Source organism: Pieris brassicae, chromosome 8, assembly GCF_905147105.1.
Source record: "Pieris brassicae chromosome 8, ilPieBrab1.1, whole genome shotgun sequence".
NCBI lineage: Eukaryota > Metazoa > Arthropoda > Insecta > Lepidoptera > Pieridae > Pieris > Pieris brassicae.
In genome coordinates, this window is record NC_059672.1 from 7,859,543 (window position 1) to 7,878,932 (window position 19,390).

General features: G+C 34.3%; 2 protein-coding genes across 6 annotated transcripts; one reads left to right on the top strand and one right to left on the bottom strand.

The window, feature by feature from the left end:
• Positions 1–54: 54 nt before the first annotated feature.
• Positions 55–6,536, bottom strand: LOC123713384 (phosphoglucomutase). Its single transcript, XM_045667011.1, has 10 exons — positions 6,125–6,536; positions 5,699–5,780; positions 4,973–5,172; positions 4,526–4,682; positions 4,255–4,443; positions 3,770–3,970; positions 3,453–3,660; positions 1,984–2,167; positions 863–942; positions 55–678 (listed from the first exon to the last, which is right to left on the bottom strand). Exons 1-10 carry the CDS (start codon positions 6,362–6,364, stop codon positions 540–542), a joined length of 1,680 nt encoding a protein of 559 aa, XP_045522967.1. The 5' UTR covers positions 6,365–6,536; the 3' UTR covers positions 55–539.
• Positions 6,537–7,725: 1,189 nt separating this feature from the next.
• LOC123713624 (fatty-acid amide hydrolase 2-like) lies at positions 7,726–18,857 on the top strand. 5 transcript variants are annotated; one of them, XM_045667383.1, is made up of 12 exons: positions 7,735–7,821; positions 7,960–8,001; positions 10,443–10,676; positions 11,017–11,140; positions 11,558–11,729; positions 13,166–13,290; positions 14,435–14,524; positions 15,334–15,562; positions 16,361–16,538; positions 17,005–17,127; positions 17,729–17,866; positions 18,491–18,857. In XM_045667383.1, the coding sequence occupies exons 3-12, from the start codon at positions 10,452–10,454 to the stop codon at positions 18,641–18,643; spliced, it is 1,557 nt and encodes a 518-aa protein (XP_045523339.1). In that variant the 5' UTR covers positions 7,735–7,821; positions 7,960–8,001; positions 10,443–10,451; the 3' UTR covers positions 18,644–18,857. The 5 variants fall into 5 exon arrangements, with proteins under 5 accessions (XP_045523338.1, XP_045523339.1, XP_045523337.1 ...); XM_045667379.1 differs by lacking the exon at positions 7,735–7,821 and adding an exon at positions 8,504–8,710 and having other exon boundaries at positions 7,862–8,001; XM_045667378.1 differs by lacking the exon at positions 7,735–7,821 and adding an exon at positions 9,084–9,220 and having other exon boundaries at positions 7,864–8,001.
• The last annotated feature ends 533 nt before the right edge of the window (positions 18,858–19,390 follow it).

A 19,390-nucleotide genomic window follows, 5' to 3' on the forward strand; every position in this document is an offset into this window, starting at 1 on the left:
TTATTTCTCTTTGGACACGTATAACATTTATAAAAAATCTTTCGCTTAATTATCTAAATAACATTCCCTTTATTATTATTCTCAATTCAGTTAAAAAAAACAATTCAAATGTATAAAAAAACGAAATAAATCTTTTATATAAAGTATCAAAAATCTTTTAAGTATACAATTAGGGGCTGATCTAATATATATTAAAGATCACGTAATCCATTGCAACCATTATGAGCTTACACTCAAATCCTGTTATGATAAACAATTGGTAACTATCGTTAGGGAGCGTTCAAGTATTACGTAACGAATTTGGGAGGGGGGTCTCCTGTAACACGTTACGATGCGGGGCGGGGATTGAAGTACGCGTTATTGTTAATATTATTATCCACTTTCCAGTACTTTACACCACATAATGGTAAGTTTTAGGTATAACTATTGGATACAGAATCATTAGGGCTCGTTATATGGGGGGAGGGGTCAAGAATCTCCAAAAATTTCGACACGTAATACTTGAACGCTCCCTTATTTATTCGATGAACACACAAGATTTATGTAATAACGGTAGGTTTGTCACGGCCGGTGTACTTCTGCAGTTCCGATATTTGCAGCGCAACACTAATAAGTGGCGCTAGTTTTTCCTGAGCCGAGCCGAGGACATCACTAGCTTCGTAGGAGTCTATGTATAATCTAAAATGTTAATAAAAATTATTATTTAAAATATGCTATTCTGACCTGAGACATGTGTTATGTGTTATAACTGAGGTAAACCTAGTAAAATGTATGTAAATAAAATCAAATTGGCAATATTAAACAAATTCTAATAACTGTCTTTATTTCTCAGTCTTATCTTTGGAATACACAGTTCACTAACCTGACAGTTGCACCAGAGCTGCCTGTACCACTGAGACGCATCACAATACGGGATCCGTCTTCAAAAACTATACGGAGACCCTAAATTTAATAAAAATATTACAAATACTATTCATAAATAAAATACAATACAGTTTAGTTTATTTAGTAGAATATATCGCTTTCCCCGGAGAACAAAGTCACTACTTTTTTTTCAGAATTTTTACAAAACATGGTTACAAAAAAATTCGAGTAATTCTACGGAAATCATTTTGAGCCCTATGTTTGTAATATTCGTTAACCTAATTTTACCTTCCCTGAACCATAAAGATAGTTTTAGTTTAGACTGCAATTCTACCGAATAATCGTAAAAGTTATTACAAAAGTTTCAAAAATAAATAATGCTGTGGATTGGTAATGTTTCCGCGAATGGTAATAAATTATTACGTTCTAGACATTCGTGAAAATTACCGTCGTGCGGTAATGTACGGTTACTGTGTCGTCCGTAATTATGTTTCAACAGTGAAACAATCGTAAAACGCTCTTCAGCCTAATTAGATAAATTACTGTAATGGACATTTAGATATTAAACTATAAAACATAACAACAATGTGAAAATCATCGAATAGGAAAAAAAGCGTCTCGGGACGCCCGACCGAAGTGACAATTTTAACTAATCTAAATTGAACTATTTAATTCTATAATGTTCTGAGGGTCAAAGCGGAAGATTTAATCATCATATTTTTTATAATCTCTTTCAAAGCTGGTGATAATTTGACAACAGTAAATGTCTAACATACACTAAACATTGAGTAGAAAGAGGGGAAAACGTCCGATATACGGCTGCGTGTTAGAGAGAGAAGGAGCCTGACGAACGCTGCCGTATGCGTGAATGAAAGGGAAGCTAGACAGGCGCCGTAACGCGTTACGTAACGAAGTGGTTTACCCTCCCTTGTAAGAAGTTATAACTTTAAAAATAGCTTTCATTTGAATTCCCAGAAATAATACTTTTAGCTTCTTTTACTTTTCTTGAAAAAAAAATAGATTTTGCTTTCATGACTTTGTTCCCAAAAGCGATGTCTTTTGTAACAATTTCCATGAAATCTAGGAGTGTTTTCATAAACCTAAAAAAACATGAAATACCTGCATCATAGCGACGCTCTGATCTACTGGATCCATGTAGGAGAAATTATCAGCTACTGACACTTTATACTCCTTCCCATTAGCAGAGTAACGAGAGCCCACGAAGCCAGGGGCCGTCATCCTCTTCTCCAGTTCTTGCATCATCTCGTTGCAGGGGTCGCTGGGGCACTCCTCGTAATCATATCTGTAATAGTATATTTTTAGTATGGTTGGGTCCTGTAGCGATTAAGATCTTGACCTAAGAATTAGAATAAGAAATTCATTATATAAACAACGAAATTCTACCAGAAAACTTGTGCCAAAAAATTTGTGCGAAAAACCCAATCCGTTTGTGATTTTTTTGAAGTGAAACTTCTTTATCGGCGTTGGAAAATAATTACCGTCACATTTTTCGGTTACGCGCCATCTTTTTCTTGTCCCTACCGCGGTTGATTCATAGACATTCGAAGCCATTAATAACAACAATATATAATAACGATAACAATGATAGTATATAGTAGTAACAATGATAATACAACTAATGAAATTCTGTAATAATCTTAATAGTAATAAGATAAAATTAAATAATTGTATTATTTGTATTCATGTCTATAATAGTAAAAGCCTTTTGTTAAACTTAACTAATTTAACTCTATATAACCAATTTCTGTAAAGTTCCATATATGTAGTACATAATTTTTCGAAAAACAAAGTCATACAGAAGTTTCACTTCTTACATGTGTACACGCACTCATTTTTTAAAATAATTAACAAAGAAAATAATCAATGTGTAAAAGGCAAATTTTTTTGGCAATTTTTCTTTTGCCTCGTCTTTTAGATATAAGTTTAGTTTTAGTTAGTATACTTCTAACGTTTCATATAATTTTATGTCTTTTTTGTATTATATAAATAATACAAAAAAGACATAAAATAAGTACAATAAGTACTTTCTGAATAAACTACCCTCACTATGTATTCAGATTTAATTTGAACATTGCAACACAACTGCTGACACTGACGGTTCGCGTAGTATTATATGTATGAATAGGTGTAGGTAGTATTTATGATATTGTTTTATCACAATAAATCAGATTTGAATATTGCTCTGTCTTATTAATATCTCACTTTCTCTTAAAGTTGGCGAAGAACTCTTCAAGCCCTAAATTATCGTGGTGAGCCGGGCCGACAGCTTTAAAATAATCCCATAACCTTTAACAGGAGCCGTCTACTAAATTCTGAAGAATTATGAAACCTGCTTACCTGTTTAGGTGTCAGGCAAGCCGGTTTCCTCACGATGTTTTCTTTCACCGTTCAAGCTAATATTAAATGCGCACATAGAAAGAAAGTCCGTTGGTGCATCGCCGGGGATCGAACCCTCTCATCCCTAGTCACACGCTAAATCCACTATGCCAACACTGCTCATAAGTTATTTAAGTTAAATATAGGAATATTATATTATTTACTATAACCATTTCATTATAACGACTCACCTTGTAAAGTAGTTCCTGCCGAATTGTTGCCAGTGTTTCGTCAAAATCTCTTCCACAGAGAGACCCGTAGCCGCGAGAACTGAGAGCCAAGCCAGTGCCGCCCAGAGCCCATCTTTCTCTCTCACGTGGTCAGAACCTGTTCCGAAACTCTCCTCTCCGCATAGGGAGAGACGCCCGGCATCCATAAGGTTGCCGAAATATTTCCAACCTAAAAAAAATTCAGCCTGCCCTGTTACTCTAAGACATATTTAACAATGACAAGATTATGATTAGAGATAGTAAATAAATTAGTGACCTGAATAAAAAAAAAGTCTCACCGGTAGGCACCTGGAAGAACTCCTTTCCCGTGGCAGCAGCAACTCTATCAACGGCTGCAGCTGTGGGCATACTTCTGGCGAAGCCCTTCACACCTGTCTTCTGGAAGTACGGGATGTGGTGGAGGTTATTTGCCAGCACTGCCAGGGAGTCTGACGGTGTAACGAAGAACGCATCGCGACCGATTATCATGTTGCGATCACCTGGAGAAATCAGTATAAAATTATAAAGTAATAAAAAAAACATATAGTAATAAATTTAAAACATAATTCTCAGTTATAAAAATAAAAACAACTTTCCTAAGTACTTAGGTTGTTTATAGCTATTAAAGTAATAAATTAATACAACAAAACTGTATTCTAAAGGTAATAAAAAATTATAAATGCAATATAATATAATATAAAAATACATTTTTATATTACAACATATATTTCAAGGCTAAGAGGTATAGACATTCATATAAACTTGGCAATTGCTTAGCACATACCATCACCATCAAACGCAGCACCAAAATCATAGTCCCCACCCTTGACCGCATTTACAAGGTCAGCCGCATATGTCAGATTCGGATCAGGATGAGCTCCACCAAAGTCTTCTAAAGGTACAATTCTACGAACATTATTTCCTGTGGCTCCTAACTCGTCTATGAAAATACGTTTTACATAGGGACCGGTTACTGAAAACAATGTATAAAGAAATTTTATATTTTTAATAGTATCAGAGTAAAAAAGAAATATTTCACACAAACATTTACTTACCTCCATTCATGGAATCAATAAGTATATTAAAAGGCTTTCGGCGCTCTGATCCTTGCAATAGAGTCTTAATTTTTGGAAAGTCAAATATCTCCTTCATATAATCAACATAATCCTTTACAGAATCTATTATTTCAACAATAAATTCTCTGTCTTCAACCTAAAAGAAAAACATCTAAATAAAGTTCATTGATATGTCTAAGGACCAATATAAATAGATTTTGGAGAGGTCTTTATAATTAAAAGGATATTAAATAATTTGAATTTTTTTTAGCCATAAAATAACTATATAATATGTTTCTTGTTTTGAAGAGTTTACGGGTCACAGAGGCAGGAGCGAGTGAGTGATTATTTAATGTATACCACTTTGGAATAGTAGACAAAAGATGGAAGGACTCTTTTTCTTAATTTTTTTTAAAATAAAATAATGTTATTAATTTAGAAGTCTACCTTAAATTTCTGTAGACCAATTTTATCAATATTGCATTGTATATCTGGTACAATTTTGTATTGCTTGATCGCTGTACTGAGTTGATATATTTCATTTGTTGTGTGGTCAGGTGCTGGGCCGCCATTACTGCAGTTAAATTTTATTCCAAAATCATTGTCAATGCCACCAGGGTTGTGAGAAGCTGTGAGAACGATTCCACCTAAAACATAATTAAACCAGAATTAAGATAAATTGGTGAAGGAAAGAGATGTGATTTATGTATAATATTGTAGGTTGATCAAAGGTCAGCTTAATTCATTCTCAGATGTTTTTAATTTGCTCTTAAGAACCTTTTTGTAATGTTAGCAAGATTTTAAAGTCTTAATTAAAGTAATTATATATAAACTTTAAGAATGTATTAGATTTACTAGTGTATAATAATAATTTATTTGCAAAAATATGGTACAAACTAAAGTGCCACTCATAATTACATGCAAGATTTGTCTTAAAAAGGTAGAAAAGAAGTTACAATAACATTATGAGTCATATCATTACAATCAATTTTTATATTATTTTATCACTTCATCATTAGATTATTAAAATATATTTATATGTTATCAAATTAATATTAATTATATTTTTTTACACAAATAACCATTAATAGAACATTTTTTCCAAAAGTGGTACATGAAGATGATTTTATAAAAATCTATACTATATTATTATACCATACACATGTAACATACCTAAAGTTTTAAACTTTCTGATGATATGAGAAACAGCTGGCGTAGATAATATACCATTTTGTCCAACAATCAGCTTTCCAACCTGTAATTAATTAAGAGAATAAACTCATCAGTAAAGGCGTTTGAATTACCAAGAAAACTGAATTGCAAACTATTTCTACTTCTTATTTTTAAATTAATTGATTAATAAATATAAATAAATTTTATTTCTGTATTGTTGTATAATATAAATTTAATTACTAGTGAGAGCTCTCACCAAGAAAACTGAATTGCAAACTATTTCTACTTCTTATTTTTAAATTAATTGATTAATAAATATAAATGAATTTTATTTCTGTATTGTTGTATAATATAAATTTAATTACTAGTGAGAGCTCTCGTATCGCTATAAATAGATATTTCTCGAAGACAATTAGCAAGTCTTACCCCATTTCCAGCAGCAATCTTTATGATCTTATCAACGACTTCCTTGACGAGGTAGCGACCATCACCACCAACTACAAGCGTGGAACCTTTTATGGAATCCTTGTTGGCATCCAGTATACTTTGAACAAAGTTTTCTGTGTAGTTGTCTTGTACAAATACCTTAACTTTTTTACGCAAACCACTTGTGCCCGGCTTTTGGCCCTCGTAAGGGTTTGTCTTAATTATCACAATGTTAGACATTTTCTACAACTACAGCGGCTTGCTTAATGTTGTAGCAGTTACACGTAGGTTGTAATCTGATAACTAAGTTCATGAGGTCAAGAATAATTATTATTATTGAAGAGCTCTCAGCTGTTAGGACAATGTCAAACAAGGTCGCCGGTCGGGCTCGAAGGCGCAACTGCCATTTGTCAACTACCTATAAACCACTATCAATTGTTAAAGAGTTTACTGTCAAATCAGTAATGTCAACAACATTGTATGTTTGACAGTACGAAAAATAAAGTGTTGTAGTTCTATCGGAAAATCATGGCAAATAGGGAAATAAAAATTTATTGTGGGCAATCCTGAAGAAATTGGATAAAATTATCTTCATAGTGTTTAATTTTTATTTATGTCTAGCATTAATGAACATGAAGTATATTAGTTATTTGTATGAGGAATGCAACTTCTTGCTTCATTATACCTAAATAATTTCCACGTTCAATGATAAGGCGAGAGTCTTAAAACTTCTTGATCGTGAAATTTTAATGCTTTTTTGATCTCATATAAGGGTGCAGACAGGTTTTGTTTCACTACGTTAAGTAGTTGACATTTACGCCAAATATCACATGATGTAAATCATTTGCTCGGAGCCCATTCTTTTATACAAATAAGCGATACGATTGGCTTGTGTGGGTGGTTTGATCATACGTACAAAATGAGAACTAGCATTATCCATAACTATTAATGAAGGTCTTGTTAGATTTGAAATTAGCTTCTCTGTCTTCTAAATTATAAAATTATCTTTATGGTCCCTTTTGGATGGCAATTTCAATAAGATTATCACTAAATCTCAGCCCCTTTGATTTGACAGTTGATACTTGACATGAATGACACATAAAAAAATATTTTTTATTTTTGTTTTATGCCAAGAGATTCCGGTAGACTTATATTCAAAGTACATATAATATGTTTTAAACATGGTTTTATAAAGCGTTATGGAGTTATTCTAATAATACATATATTTTAACAATATCATTCATAAATTACACTAATCATTCGTCAAAAGCAGTTTCCGACGAAAGTAATATATTATTTAATGTCTGGCGCCAGGACGTTAAACAAAATACAAGATTACCACTTGATTTTGATCGGTTAAACGGAAAGACGTTATCGTGTTTGTGTATAAACGAATAAAACCGATATGATTTCGCCTTCCCTTTTACGTTCTCATGCTCAGAATGTTCTTTATACTGTGCCCGGACTAAAGTCATAACATAATTTTTGTCTAAAGATAAAAATGAATATGTAAATAATAGTATTTATTTATTACAAATTATGCATATTAGTAAAATGCCGACAGGCATACATATGCTTACCTTTCTGTTAGTCGTCAGTCAGGTTACATACTTTGCTGGCGTGATACGTAATAAATGTATATATGATTTCACCGCGAATGAATCGTTAGATTAATTAATATTGTAAATTAAAAATAAGTGAGTTGCTACTTCTTTATTATTAATTATATGATTTATTTAAAATATATAATTAGATATTTTATTCGTGCACATTGTTCGCTTAATAATTATTTAGTTTACATCTGAGGATTTAATTTATTCATAATTCTTACGTAGTAGTACGAGTTGAAGAAAACTAGTGTTTAATAGTCATAATAGGTAAGTATGAATATTTAAATTAAGGTTAATTGATTCAATTTTGTTTATGTATACGATGTTATACGACACATGTTCAAAAATACAACATGTTGTTAAATATACAATATAAATATAAGTTTTTAGTACAAAACATAACAAATCGTATTAATTTTCGACTAATAAGTACACAAAAAATATTTGGCTTATTTTGAATAAATAATAAAAATTCTCATAAAATATAGATTTATATGAAACTTAGTATAAACGAGGTTAATGAACTAATATGTTACTTGGGCAATGTTCTGCTTCTGGTTGCAGTCGATGCAACCACAGATTATGCAATTACCTATACTTCCTTTATTTTTGTGGAACATATCTAGTTTCATAATATTGAAACAAAATTAGATAAAGATTAATATTGGTTATGATTTGTTTGGTAGAAAGGAAACTTAATATTATAATTATAGGTTGAAGCTCCTAGGTAAGACAATAAACTCTTCCTTTTAGTGAGCCAAAGGGACAGTTTTAGGGACTACAAGCAGACCAACAGCCGTTTCCTGTATATACAGGTGTTACTGTCATCTTAAAAAAATCTAATTGCAAATCTAAACCATTCTTGAATCTACTTAAACACATAAAGTTTCATGAAAATCGTCCCAATTTACTTACTGTAACACGGTAACACGCAAAGGTTTATAAATAAAGATAAACCGTTAAGCACTAAATCATGGTTGGTATAATTTTCTTTATATACGGGTTATACAATATCTTAACTTACATACTAATAATAATAATTACAAATGCATAAACAGAAAATTAAAACATATTTTAAAAGATCCCTGTGGCAGTAGTGTACCTTTGCTGTACTACCCCGTAAATCCAGTACATAATAACTGAGATATCTTTACAATAATTAAACTCAATGTTTTGACTTAAAGTTAAAAACTGGATTTCCTTGAGGTGAAGGTGATGCGGTCAATTATACATCACAATGGCGTAAGTTGACAAACTTGTTATACTTTGGACGCTCGACTGATTCACGACACGCAGTTTAATCATAATCTATCTTTCCTTCAACTTTGATTTTGTTCCCTTTGGAGTAGAGACTCTTGGGCCGTGGAGTTCATGTGCAATTTAAAGATTTAAGTTTGCGCCTGGTTGCACCAGTGACTGCAGTGCTGGTGCTTTCCTTGCTCAACGAATAAGTATTGCAATACACGAGGAAATGCCATCATTAAAGGTATGTCACAGGGATTAAACTGTTAAAATTTGTTTTAATTTTCTTTTTATTAATTTTTAATTATTATAATTATTACTATGTAGTTTAAGAAGATAGTAAATACTGTTTATTTGTGTGTTGGTAATAAACAAAGTATTGTATCTATTTGTTATTATTTTTACCAGCTATTATTTTTCACGTGGAAGCCTAATCTAGCCAACTTCCTAAGTTGTTCGGATTACCTAATACCAGCAGTAGCTGAGTTTCATCATCGGACGTCGAGGCAGAATACGAAATTCCATCCGTATTACCTTGACGTCCGCCGTTCCACAACTGAGCGATTTCTAAAGCAGTTTTTGCCACGCACCACCACTATGTGCATCCAGCTACCCACTGAAGTATTTTCGAACCAATTAGACTCGCAAAGCACTCGTGACCCCTCTGGCGTCGAGAGTGTCCATGGGCGGCGGTATCACTTGACATCAGATGAGCCTCCTGCCTGTTTGCTAAGGCGTACTTTTCTATAAAAAAATCCCATCACAAGAATACATGAGAAAATAAGGAAGATATAAAAACTTTATTTTACATAATTAAAAAGGATGGTCGATGCTCTAAACATTGATCTAAAGCTTAAATCGAGATGGCAGATGCATACAGCAATACTGTCAGACGATCGATGGACCGTAAGGGCAACCCAGTTGGAAACGATGGAGTGGAAGTCCGGTCACGAGGTGATACAAAAACAGCTGGCCCGAGCTGGATTCAGGTTCCCATGACAGGGATAGCTGGAGATCCTTGGCCAGCGGAAGGGTTCTTACAAACTAATTAGGAAATAGATATTACTTTATATGTAATACAAAAAATCGTGTAATTTATATTCTTAAACAGTTTAGGATTAAGTTTACATTGATTTTGTAAGACATAATGGTTTATTTCTTGTTGTTTATGTTTATTTAGTTAAAAGTGAAAGTGCTCTTACACTAGGATTCCGTGTCGTGGGCAGCTATTATCTTCAATTAGGTAGCGTTCAATAGAAAATAATATTAACAATAACACGTAATTCAATCACCCCCCCCCCCCCCCCCCTAATTCGTTACGTAATACTTGAACGCTCCCTTACCGCAGGACGGCTATATTGCTATTATAGGCAGCCTCTCACAAATACAGTCAATACCTGCAACACTTCTGTAAATTGCAGTATTGTGAAGAGAAAAAAGTTTTTAAAAATTATTATATTTTTCAGATCATCAAAATGTCAATTCTCCGAGCGTTGTGTTCTCGTATACGACTCTTCCTGGACACGATAATAGATTTTGTATTCTCCTTATACTGGGAATGCAAGAATACAAAGTTGCCAGACTTGGACGAAAAGCACGCATTTCTCACAGAAAGTGCTGTATCCTTAGCAAAGAAGATTAAGTCGAAGCAATTGAAATCTGAAGATCTGGTTAAAGCCGTTATTGAGAGGATAAAACAGGTACCTAAACAGCTGGATTATTATTACTAGACATCCGTCGATTCATAACTGAGCGTTTCTTAAGGCAGGTTTTGCTAACCCGTTTGATATTACATAAAAATACTGAAGAAATTAAAAAGTATAGCTGATAAAGTATAGTTACATAATCGGCTACTATCATAGGCTATATGACATCTCGCTACGAGACCACAGATTATTATGTACATTAATTTTAATTTCCCTCGAAATTCGCTTAAGCCAGCACAAATATTTTTCTTCACAAATTATATTAAAATTAAGGATTTGAATCAGAAATTAAAATTTAAAAATAATCTAACGTTTAAGAAAACTCTTTTTTTAGGTGAATCCAATTTTAAATGCAGTTGTAACAGAAAGATATGAAGATGCCCTAAACGAGGCTAGAGAAGTAGACCGGCAGGTCAGCGCTGGCCTTTCTGAACACATGGCAAAGAAACCGTTCCTGGGTAGGTCTTCATAGATTATACGATCCTAACTCCAAAGTAGTAGCAAGTTAACCTAATTATTGCTACGGTAGGAGAGGCAGACTCTGTATCTGTTTCATTGTCTGTTCTCTGTCTGTTCAGTAGGTGATCAGCCTTCTGTGCCCGATACACGTTGTCACTTGATCTGAATATGGAAATTTTCTAACGATGTTTACTATATCGGTAAGGCAATTATTTGCGCCATGTAAAAGTGTCTGAATTAAATGGCTATTATTTTTATTATTAAGAAAAATCTATTAGTGACTAGCTGCGTTTCAAACCGACAACCACAGATCCATATACTAAATCCCTAAACTACTTCCTATGGAATCTTCAAAACCACAAACAAAAAGTATTCATGTGAAAAATGTTCGATTGTAATATGATGTCTTTTACCAGGCGTACCATTCACAATGAAAGAGAGTCAAGCATGGAAAGGCATGCCTTTGACCCTTGGGCTCTGGAGTCGCAGGAACGAAAGAGCTGTAGAAGACAGTGAGGCCATCATAAGGTTGAGAGAAGCAGGTGCCATTCCCTTAGCCGCAACTAACCTACCAGAACTTTTAATATGGTAAGTTTTACACAATAAATCAGTATAAGGAAATGTGTGGTTATCCGCTTTGTTCTACACAATTTATCATTCCAAAGGCTTAAAACCTGCACAGCGTACTGACGGTGAATCCTCAGTGACCCCCGTCTGAATCTCAAGAAAAAAGGCACTCACGTAACCATACACATATTTATAATTGTAGTCTATGTATTGGTCGTGTCCTGTGGCGTGTTCGATATAGGAATACTGTATCCCCAAGCATTTTTTGGGTATGGTTGAGGTGTGAAGTTCGGCGAATGTCTATAGGGGTATTTATGTATGAATACAGTTACAATTCCTGTTGCGGCGTTCATTGTGAATGGTACGCCTGTTATAAAATAATATTACAATCGAACATTTTTCACATGAATACTTTTTGTTCGCGGTTTTGAAGATTGACCTCACAAGGCTGACCTACTTAAAGACAACGAGACTTGTTGAGAGAGAGGAGAAATTAAATTTAACTATGCAGAACAAATTCTTTGTTCCGAAGAAAGTACCAGCTCTACGGTAACGAATTGACGCCTGGTAGAGAATACCAGGCGTCAATTCCAATCTTTGCTTAATTTTTTACTTGCTCAATCATATAATGTAATTTTGATTACGAAACGAATGTTAAAAAACGTGTATTTGTTCTTTTGTGCAATACGACACGGGGTTTTAGATTTAAATTTTTTGTAAGTATATTTGAGTATAGAGTACATATATCTTTAGTTGTATTAACGTATGAATTTATGTGTGTCGTATTTATATGTACTAATCGTATATCATTCCAATATGGCAAGAAACATTTCACGTTTAATAAAAGTGTTTATTTTATTTAATAAGAGGCAAACGGACAAGAGGCTCACTTGATGTTTAGTGATACCGCTGTCCATGGACACTCACATTACCAGAAGGCTCGCAAGTCCTTTGCCGGCCTTTTAAGAATCGGTACGCTTTTTTCTTGAAGGACCATGAGTCGAATTGGTTAGGAAATAAGTCCTCTCTGATGAGAAAACTAAGCTAATAAAGTAATAATTACTAAGCTGGTAATTTGCCCACTAAGATATAGATTTTGAATATAAGTATATAATAACATATTATATGTTATTGTATTATATTATATATTACATTGTATACATTCAAGCACATCTTTAAAAATCCACTCGCGCAACTGCCTTATAGATCTGGGCCTCAGATTGTATATCTGTTTTGTGGTATTTATCTAATAAGCAAGTACTGTATCTGACATATGCCGTTGACTGTTTAGGTCAAAGGCATGTCGTTTTCCTCACGATGTCATCCGTACCGTACGCCTCGACCTCAGGATGGAGTCGCACGTTAAAAGCTCTAGGCGAAAACTACTCTAAGCACATCGAAAGAAAACTCTTAAAACTCATATGAATAGAGAAATTGAATTGATATTATATTTTCAGGCAAGAGACACGTAACCCAGTGTACGGTATGACAGTTAACCCTCAACACACGGGCAGAACTCCTGGTGGTTCCAGCGGCGCTGAAGCGGCCCTTACTGCCACTTATGCAACTTCTATTAGTCTTTGTAAGTACATTTTGTTTTATGCAACAGCAGGCAAACGGGCAGGAGACCTGGTTGTAAGTGATACCGGCGTCCATGGATACTCACATTGCCAAAAGGCTCGCAAATGCATTGCTGGACTTTTAAGAATTAGCACGGTCTCTTCTTGACCTTAAATCAAATTAGTTTGGTAGTACTTCAGTGGGCAGCTGGATCCACATAGTGATATAGTGATAGCCAAAACTTAACTGAGCTACCATTAAATGGTATGATGACGGTAGATAAATTGAGATTAATAACTTGGTAATTAATAAAAATCTTTCAGTAGTTTTAAGACACCATTATGTTATGATTATGTATTTTCTTTCTCCAACGGTGATTTCACTCTGTCATAATTTGATTTCCGACCTACGTTTAAAGCCTTAAAACAGATTTGAACTGTTGAAACCCACACCTTTAAAACCGACCAAAAAGCAAGATTTCAGATGGATCTTTATTTATTTCTTAGGCATAGGCATAGGCATACGTCCGATCCCATGATATACTATACTTAATACTTCAACTTAGGTAACAGTACACGTTTCATCAAAATCTTAAATGGAGTCGATTTAAATGGGATACTTGCGTATCTGAAGATAACTTGTATGATAATACATTACAAATGGAAGCTAATGTCCTCATTATAATATTAATGTTATAAAATAAATATATCAAAATATGTTGCTTATGGAACATAAGATACTAGTATCACCTATTCCACGTCATTGAATTTGAATCGCAGACAACACTACTCATCGGCAAAGAAGACAGAGGATGTAGGAGGAGGCCGAGAGAAAAAGCCGGCGTGAAAAACTCTCAGTACTCTTATAAAATATCAAATAATCAAACAACATTTATTTTAAAACAAATATCTCAAATTAATAAGAAGAAGCCTGTCTAGCACTAGTCCCAGGCCCTTTTATCAACTAGATAATCGTTAACTTGGTAGTAAGCCTTTTTACACAGCTTTTCTTTAATACATTCCTTAAATTTAATAAAAGGCTAAAAGAGCCTCTGGAATTTTATTAAAAAGAATTACTAACTTTAGATAGTCTAGTACAGGGGAAATTGCAGCCTCCGTATATATAATTGGTATGAAGTGTTTAAGTTAAATTATTTTATTGTATAGGTTCTGATGTTGGAGGTTCAACTCGGATGCCCGCCTTCTACTGTGGAATGTTCGGACACCACCCCACCGCTAACACAACTTGTATGAGAGGTAATATTAATTTAAAAAAACCATAGTGCTTATGCCACATTTTTAAAATTTTAATAATTATAGGTAAGCGTTCGTGCTAAGAAATTTAGATTTTTTAAAATATTTTTGATTTTTTTATTTGACATAGAAATCGTGGACATTTCAAAACCAATGTGGTCTGCATTAATGTAAGTTCTTGTAGGGAGCGCGACAAACGGTCGCCACCACGCGCGACCACGTTCCCACGTTCGTTTAACGTGAAAATAATTCTTCATTCCAAAATAAGTATTTCGTTTCTTTCTGTCCAATTGAAACGCTTTGATGAAAAGAAACATAAGTCTATTGTTAAAATGATACATTTTGATTTAGTTATTTTTTATTAATAAGAGAAGTTAGTAACGAATATGTACCAAACATTCGGAGCCAATCAAACTCAAACTCAAAATAACTTATTCTAACCAAGTACACTTATGAACGTCAACAGAAAATATGACAATTGGTTCTAAATTTACATTGGCTACAGATACCGGCAAACTTCTTGAGCATTAAACACGGGAGTGGGGGAAAGTTTGCGCATCGTACCCAGCGCGGGACATTAACGTCAACTGGTTTACCAATCGCGCGATCGCCACGTCATAACCCCCCCCCCCCCCAGTCCTAAAAATCGCAGGCAAAGACATTTGTTCAAGAAGATTGCCGGTATCTGTATCAGTTCGCTAGTCAAGGGCGTATCTTTCTCTAAGGTTACATAAATATGACTAAATTTTTAAGTATGCCTCGAGACAAGCGTGTTTTTTAATATACAGTAATTAAAGACAATATATTTATAGGCGTCCTCTTTCGTGAGGGCAACGAAGAATCCATGTTCTGTCTGGGCTTCATCTCCAAGCATGTCGAAGATTTAGTTCCTCTCACCAAGATAATAACGGCCCAAAAAGCTGATAAATTAAATTTGGACAGACAAATAAATTTAAGGAACGTAAAGTTTTATTATTTGGATTCGAGCAGCGATTGTCTAGTCAGCCCATTGCGATCAGAAATGACAGAAGCGATAATGAAGTGAGTACCTACTATTGTTCCTGCTACTGTTGCTACCTACGGAAAGACTTACCATTATGTCTAAATTTTGATTTAGTATTATAATTATAATTACTAGATATTTTTTTATTCTCTTTATTGTGCAGTCAAGAATTATTAGGCATTAGAAAAAAGGACCGAAATGTCTTCGTTTGCTACATTGTCTTTTATATGTACTATATATACATGTACATATAATAAATATCAAAAGTATTTTTTTATATTGTTCTCTTTTTACCTACCGACGTCATATTAATAAAATTGATAAATTATCTATTTATCAATTAATTAAAACAAATTTGTTCAGCGAGGAGAGCACCAGCTCTGGGGTCTCCGGTTCAACTAGGCGCCAACTTAAATCTTTAATTAGCTTTACATCATGAACCCCATGGCTCAAAGGTCTCTACTTCATAGGGAACAAAATCGAAGTTAGAGGAAGGAGGAGTCCTTTATATTTAAGCCGTTTGTTATTTTCCGTCTGTTCTGCGGGCAGCTTTTCTGCGTCTCCTTACCTATATTTAAGAAGAATACATATCTTCTGTTTTTCATTTCTCTTTCACATACAGCCTTTCTTCGGTTTTGTCGATTCAAGATTAATGATATGTTATATTAATTCTTACGAATTACGATGTTTTTGCTGATATATTCAATACCTTATAACAAAGGTGTCATTAGAAGTGATTGTTAATTTTCTTATTTTGTGTCTTAGAATTATATATCGGTATCACAGAGATTAGTTATTTTTTAAATGAAATTACTTTAAGTGATTTTCGTTTTCAGGGTCGTTGAGAACCTTAGAGGGAAGCTTAAAGTGAAAGTTGAGCCGTATCATCACAAGGGTTTTGACTACATGTACCGGTTATGGAGTTACTGGATGAGCAAGGAGCCTGGGAACTATTTCAAGCTGGCGACCAACAGTGATGTAGAACTCAATGCGTGGGCTGAAATGGGTAAAAAGGTAAGTTATATTACAAATTTTTCAGTATATACCAATATATAATGTCATCTTAAACAAGTCCCGTGGTACCAAAGAAAGTAAATGATCAGCCTTCGGGGCGTGTTAATCCGTCAATTGTTTCGCCGGCAATCAAACTCTTTCAGTAATTTCACTGTCAACGCCAATACGACAGCGTACAACTTCATTGATTTTATCAACCACGCCTTATTTCCTACCCATCACTGACAAGAAATATAAAATCTCTTTATGCTTTTAAAAACAACAAAACAGATGCAAAAGAATGCCTGCCGGAATATTTTAAGCGAGCTTTTAGCGTATTCGTATGCGACAACATCGTCCAATTCATAAAATGCTAGTGGTTTGGACATGAAGGACCTTGAAATAATAGGAGTTCGAAATTCGGTTGCGATGGTGAAGGCCATAAGTGGCGGCACAGCAATTGATGATGATGACGTCTTATTTTCAGCTCATAGGAATAAGCAAGCACTGTCTCTTCCTAATACTGCGGTGTCTGGAGCTGAGAGCGTTCCCTCAACTGGACAGCGTGTGGGCGGAGAAAATCACACAGGAGCTGAAAGATGATCTGGCTGTAAGATCTTATCTCTTAACAACTTTGTATTGAATATACCCAGACGTGTATACGTAATATAATATATGTTCGTAGGTAGGTTCGCATTTATATATTTTCAACTTATAGGCTGTGAAGTTACCTTTGCCACCTTTGCCTCTACAATTGTCATGTACCAGATTTTACTATGAATCCTATGATTATTAACCACAAAATTATACAATCGTGCAGAAATCTTTTTGATTTCTATGAGGTAACAAAAAATATCGGTTCCCAAATTTGGCGCACCAAAAATCTGCCGCCCTAGGCAGCCTACTCAGCCTGCTAGTAAATCCACCACTGAGTGGTTATGGAAATCGAATTGAGTACCACAGTATACGCCATGTGCGATAACTTTGTGCGTCTTACACAAGACTGTACCAAAAACAATATAAATATGCTTATCTACAAAAGTATATACACGACGATTTTGTTAAAATAATAGTTATTTAACGAATATATACGCGATTATTATAATTTACGTCGAAGTTTTGGGAGCAAAATAAAATTTGGGAGATAAATATAGAGATTGTAGTTTAAGTAATGTCTGTAATAAATTGTACTTAATTTGGGATTTATTTAGAACAAACTTGGTGACAATGGAGTTCTTCTGATGCCGAGCGCGCCACACGCTGCTCCGTATCATTACTCATTCTACCTTCGACCTTATAACTTTGCCTACTTTGGTATCGTCAATGCGCTCAAACATCCAGCTACTCAGGTAAATAGTATTTTATATGTATATACACGTGACGTATATACGTGACGCACAGCAAAGCATGAGTGACTATGTATTATAAAAAAAATATATATTACTTTAAGTAGAAGACAATGCATGATCATTTGTTAATCTAATAGGCAATTAGGTGATCACCCTTCTGTGCCTGAAGCGCACCGTCGACTTTTTGGGTCTAAGGCAAGCCGGTTTCCTCACGATGTTTTCCTTCACCGTTCGAGCGAATGTCAAATGCGCACATAGAAAGAAAATCCATTGGTGCACAGCTGGGATCGAACCTACGACCTCAAGGATGAGAGTCGCACGCTGAAGCCACTAGACCAACACTGCTTTTGCTTTTGAATGATCCAGTAAATCTTTAAGTGTCGTATATTATTTTATGTGAATCCTTGATGGTTGGACGTCAACCACGGTCCGCTTCACAAGACATTATTTTGGCAACCAGCGAACTGTGGAATCGTGGAATCTTCCCTCGGAGATACGACCTCCAATTGTTTGAAAAAAGAGTATACTCCTCTTTCAAAGGCCAAAAAACGTTGACAAAGGCAAAGTACCCCTTTTGGGCGTCTTCTAATAATAAAATTAAGAAATAATTTAATTTTTTGACAGGTTCCCCTGGGCACCAATAGCAGAGGATTACCATTGGGACTTCAAGTCCTTTCAACACCATACAACGATGCGGTGTGTCTTGAAGTTGCGAAATATCTAGAAAAAGAATTCGGCGGCGCCATAATGCCTTGTGCACTTAAAAACAAAGCGTAGGCGATACTTTTTGTGTTCCAGAAATAATAGATATACGTCAAAAAGATTTTCGTACATCTATTGTTTCTGGCATGGAAAAAATATATGTACCTTATGTCATGTGATTGTCGATTGTGTCGATTGTAAAGTAAGGTTAAAGGTGAATATTTCGTTAAAGAATCTGATTTTACTGGCTGTAAATATTTAGAATTATTAAAAATATTGGTGGCTTTTATTTTCTAAACTAATTTTCTTCCCCTTTTTCATGTGAATTAAAAACACATTTGATACATCCTACTATAATATCATAAACGCGAGAGTTTTTTAAATATGGATGGATATTTGTTACTCTTTAATATAGCTTATACATCAGAATATCACATTTACTATGTAACATACGGCTACAATTTATAAAGATGTGTGAATTGTCCAAAATATCTAAATATCAAATATCCTAGGCATGGCGGCTAGGCTGGAGGAACCGGGAAGTAGTCGCTCATGGTTGAGTGCGCGACCCGAACACGGGAAAATGCGTGAGGGCAGACGTTATTGACGGTGTCCGTTTTGCGAATTTTCAAAGCACTAGCCATTTGGGTTTTAACGAATTGTACTTAAAGTAATTAAGGCACATGGTTAGTTACTGGCAGGTTTTTTTTTCGTAGTAGTTACAGGTGCAAAAATATACTTAATTTTTATTTTAATTATATCAATATGTATTTAGCTATAATTTTAATTAAATAAACTTGCCGTAATGCATTTTAAAGTTTA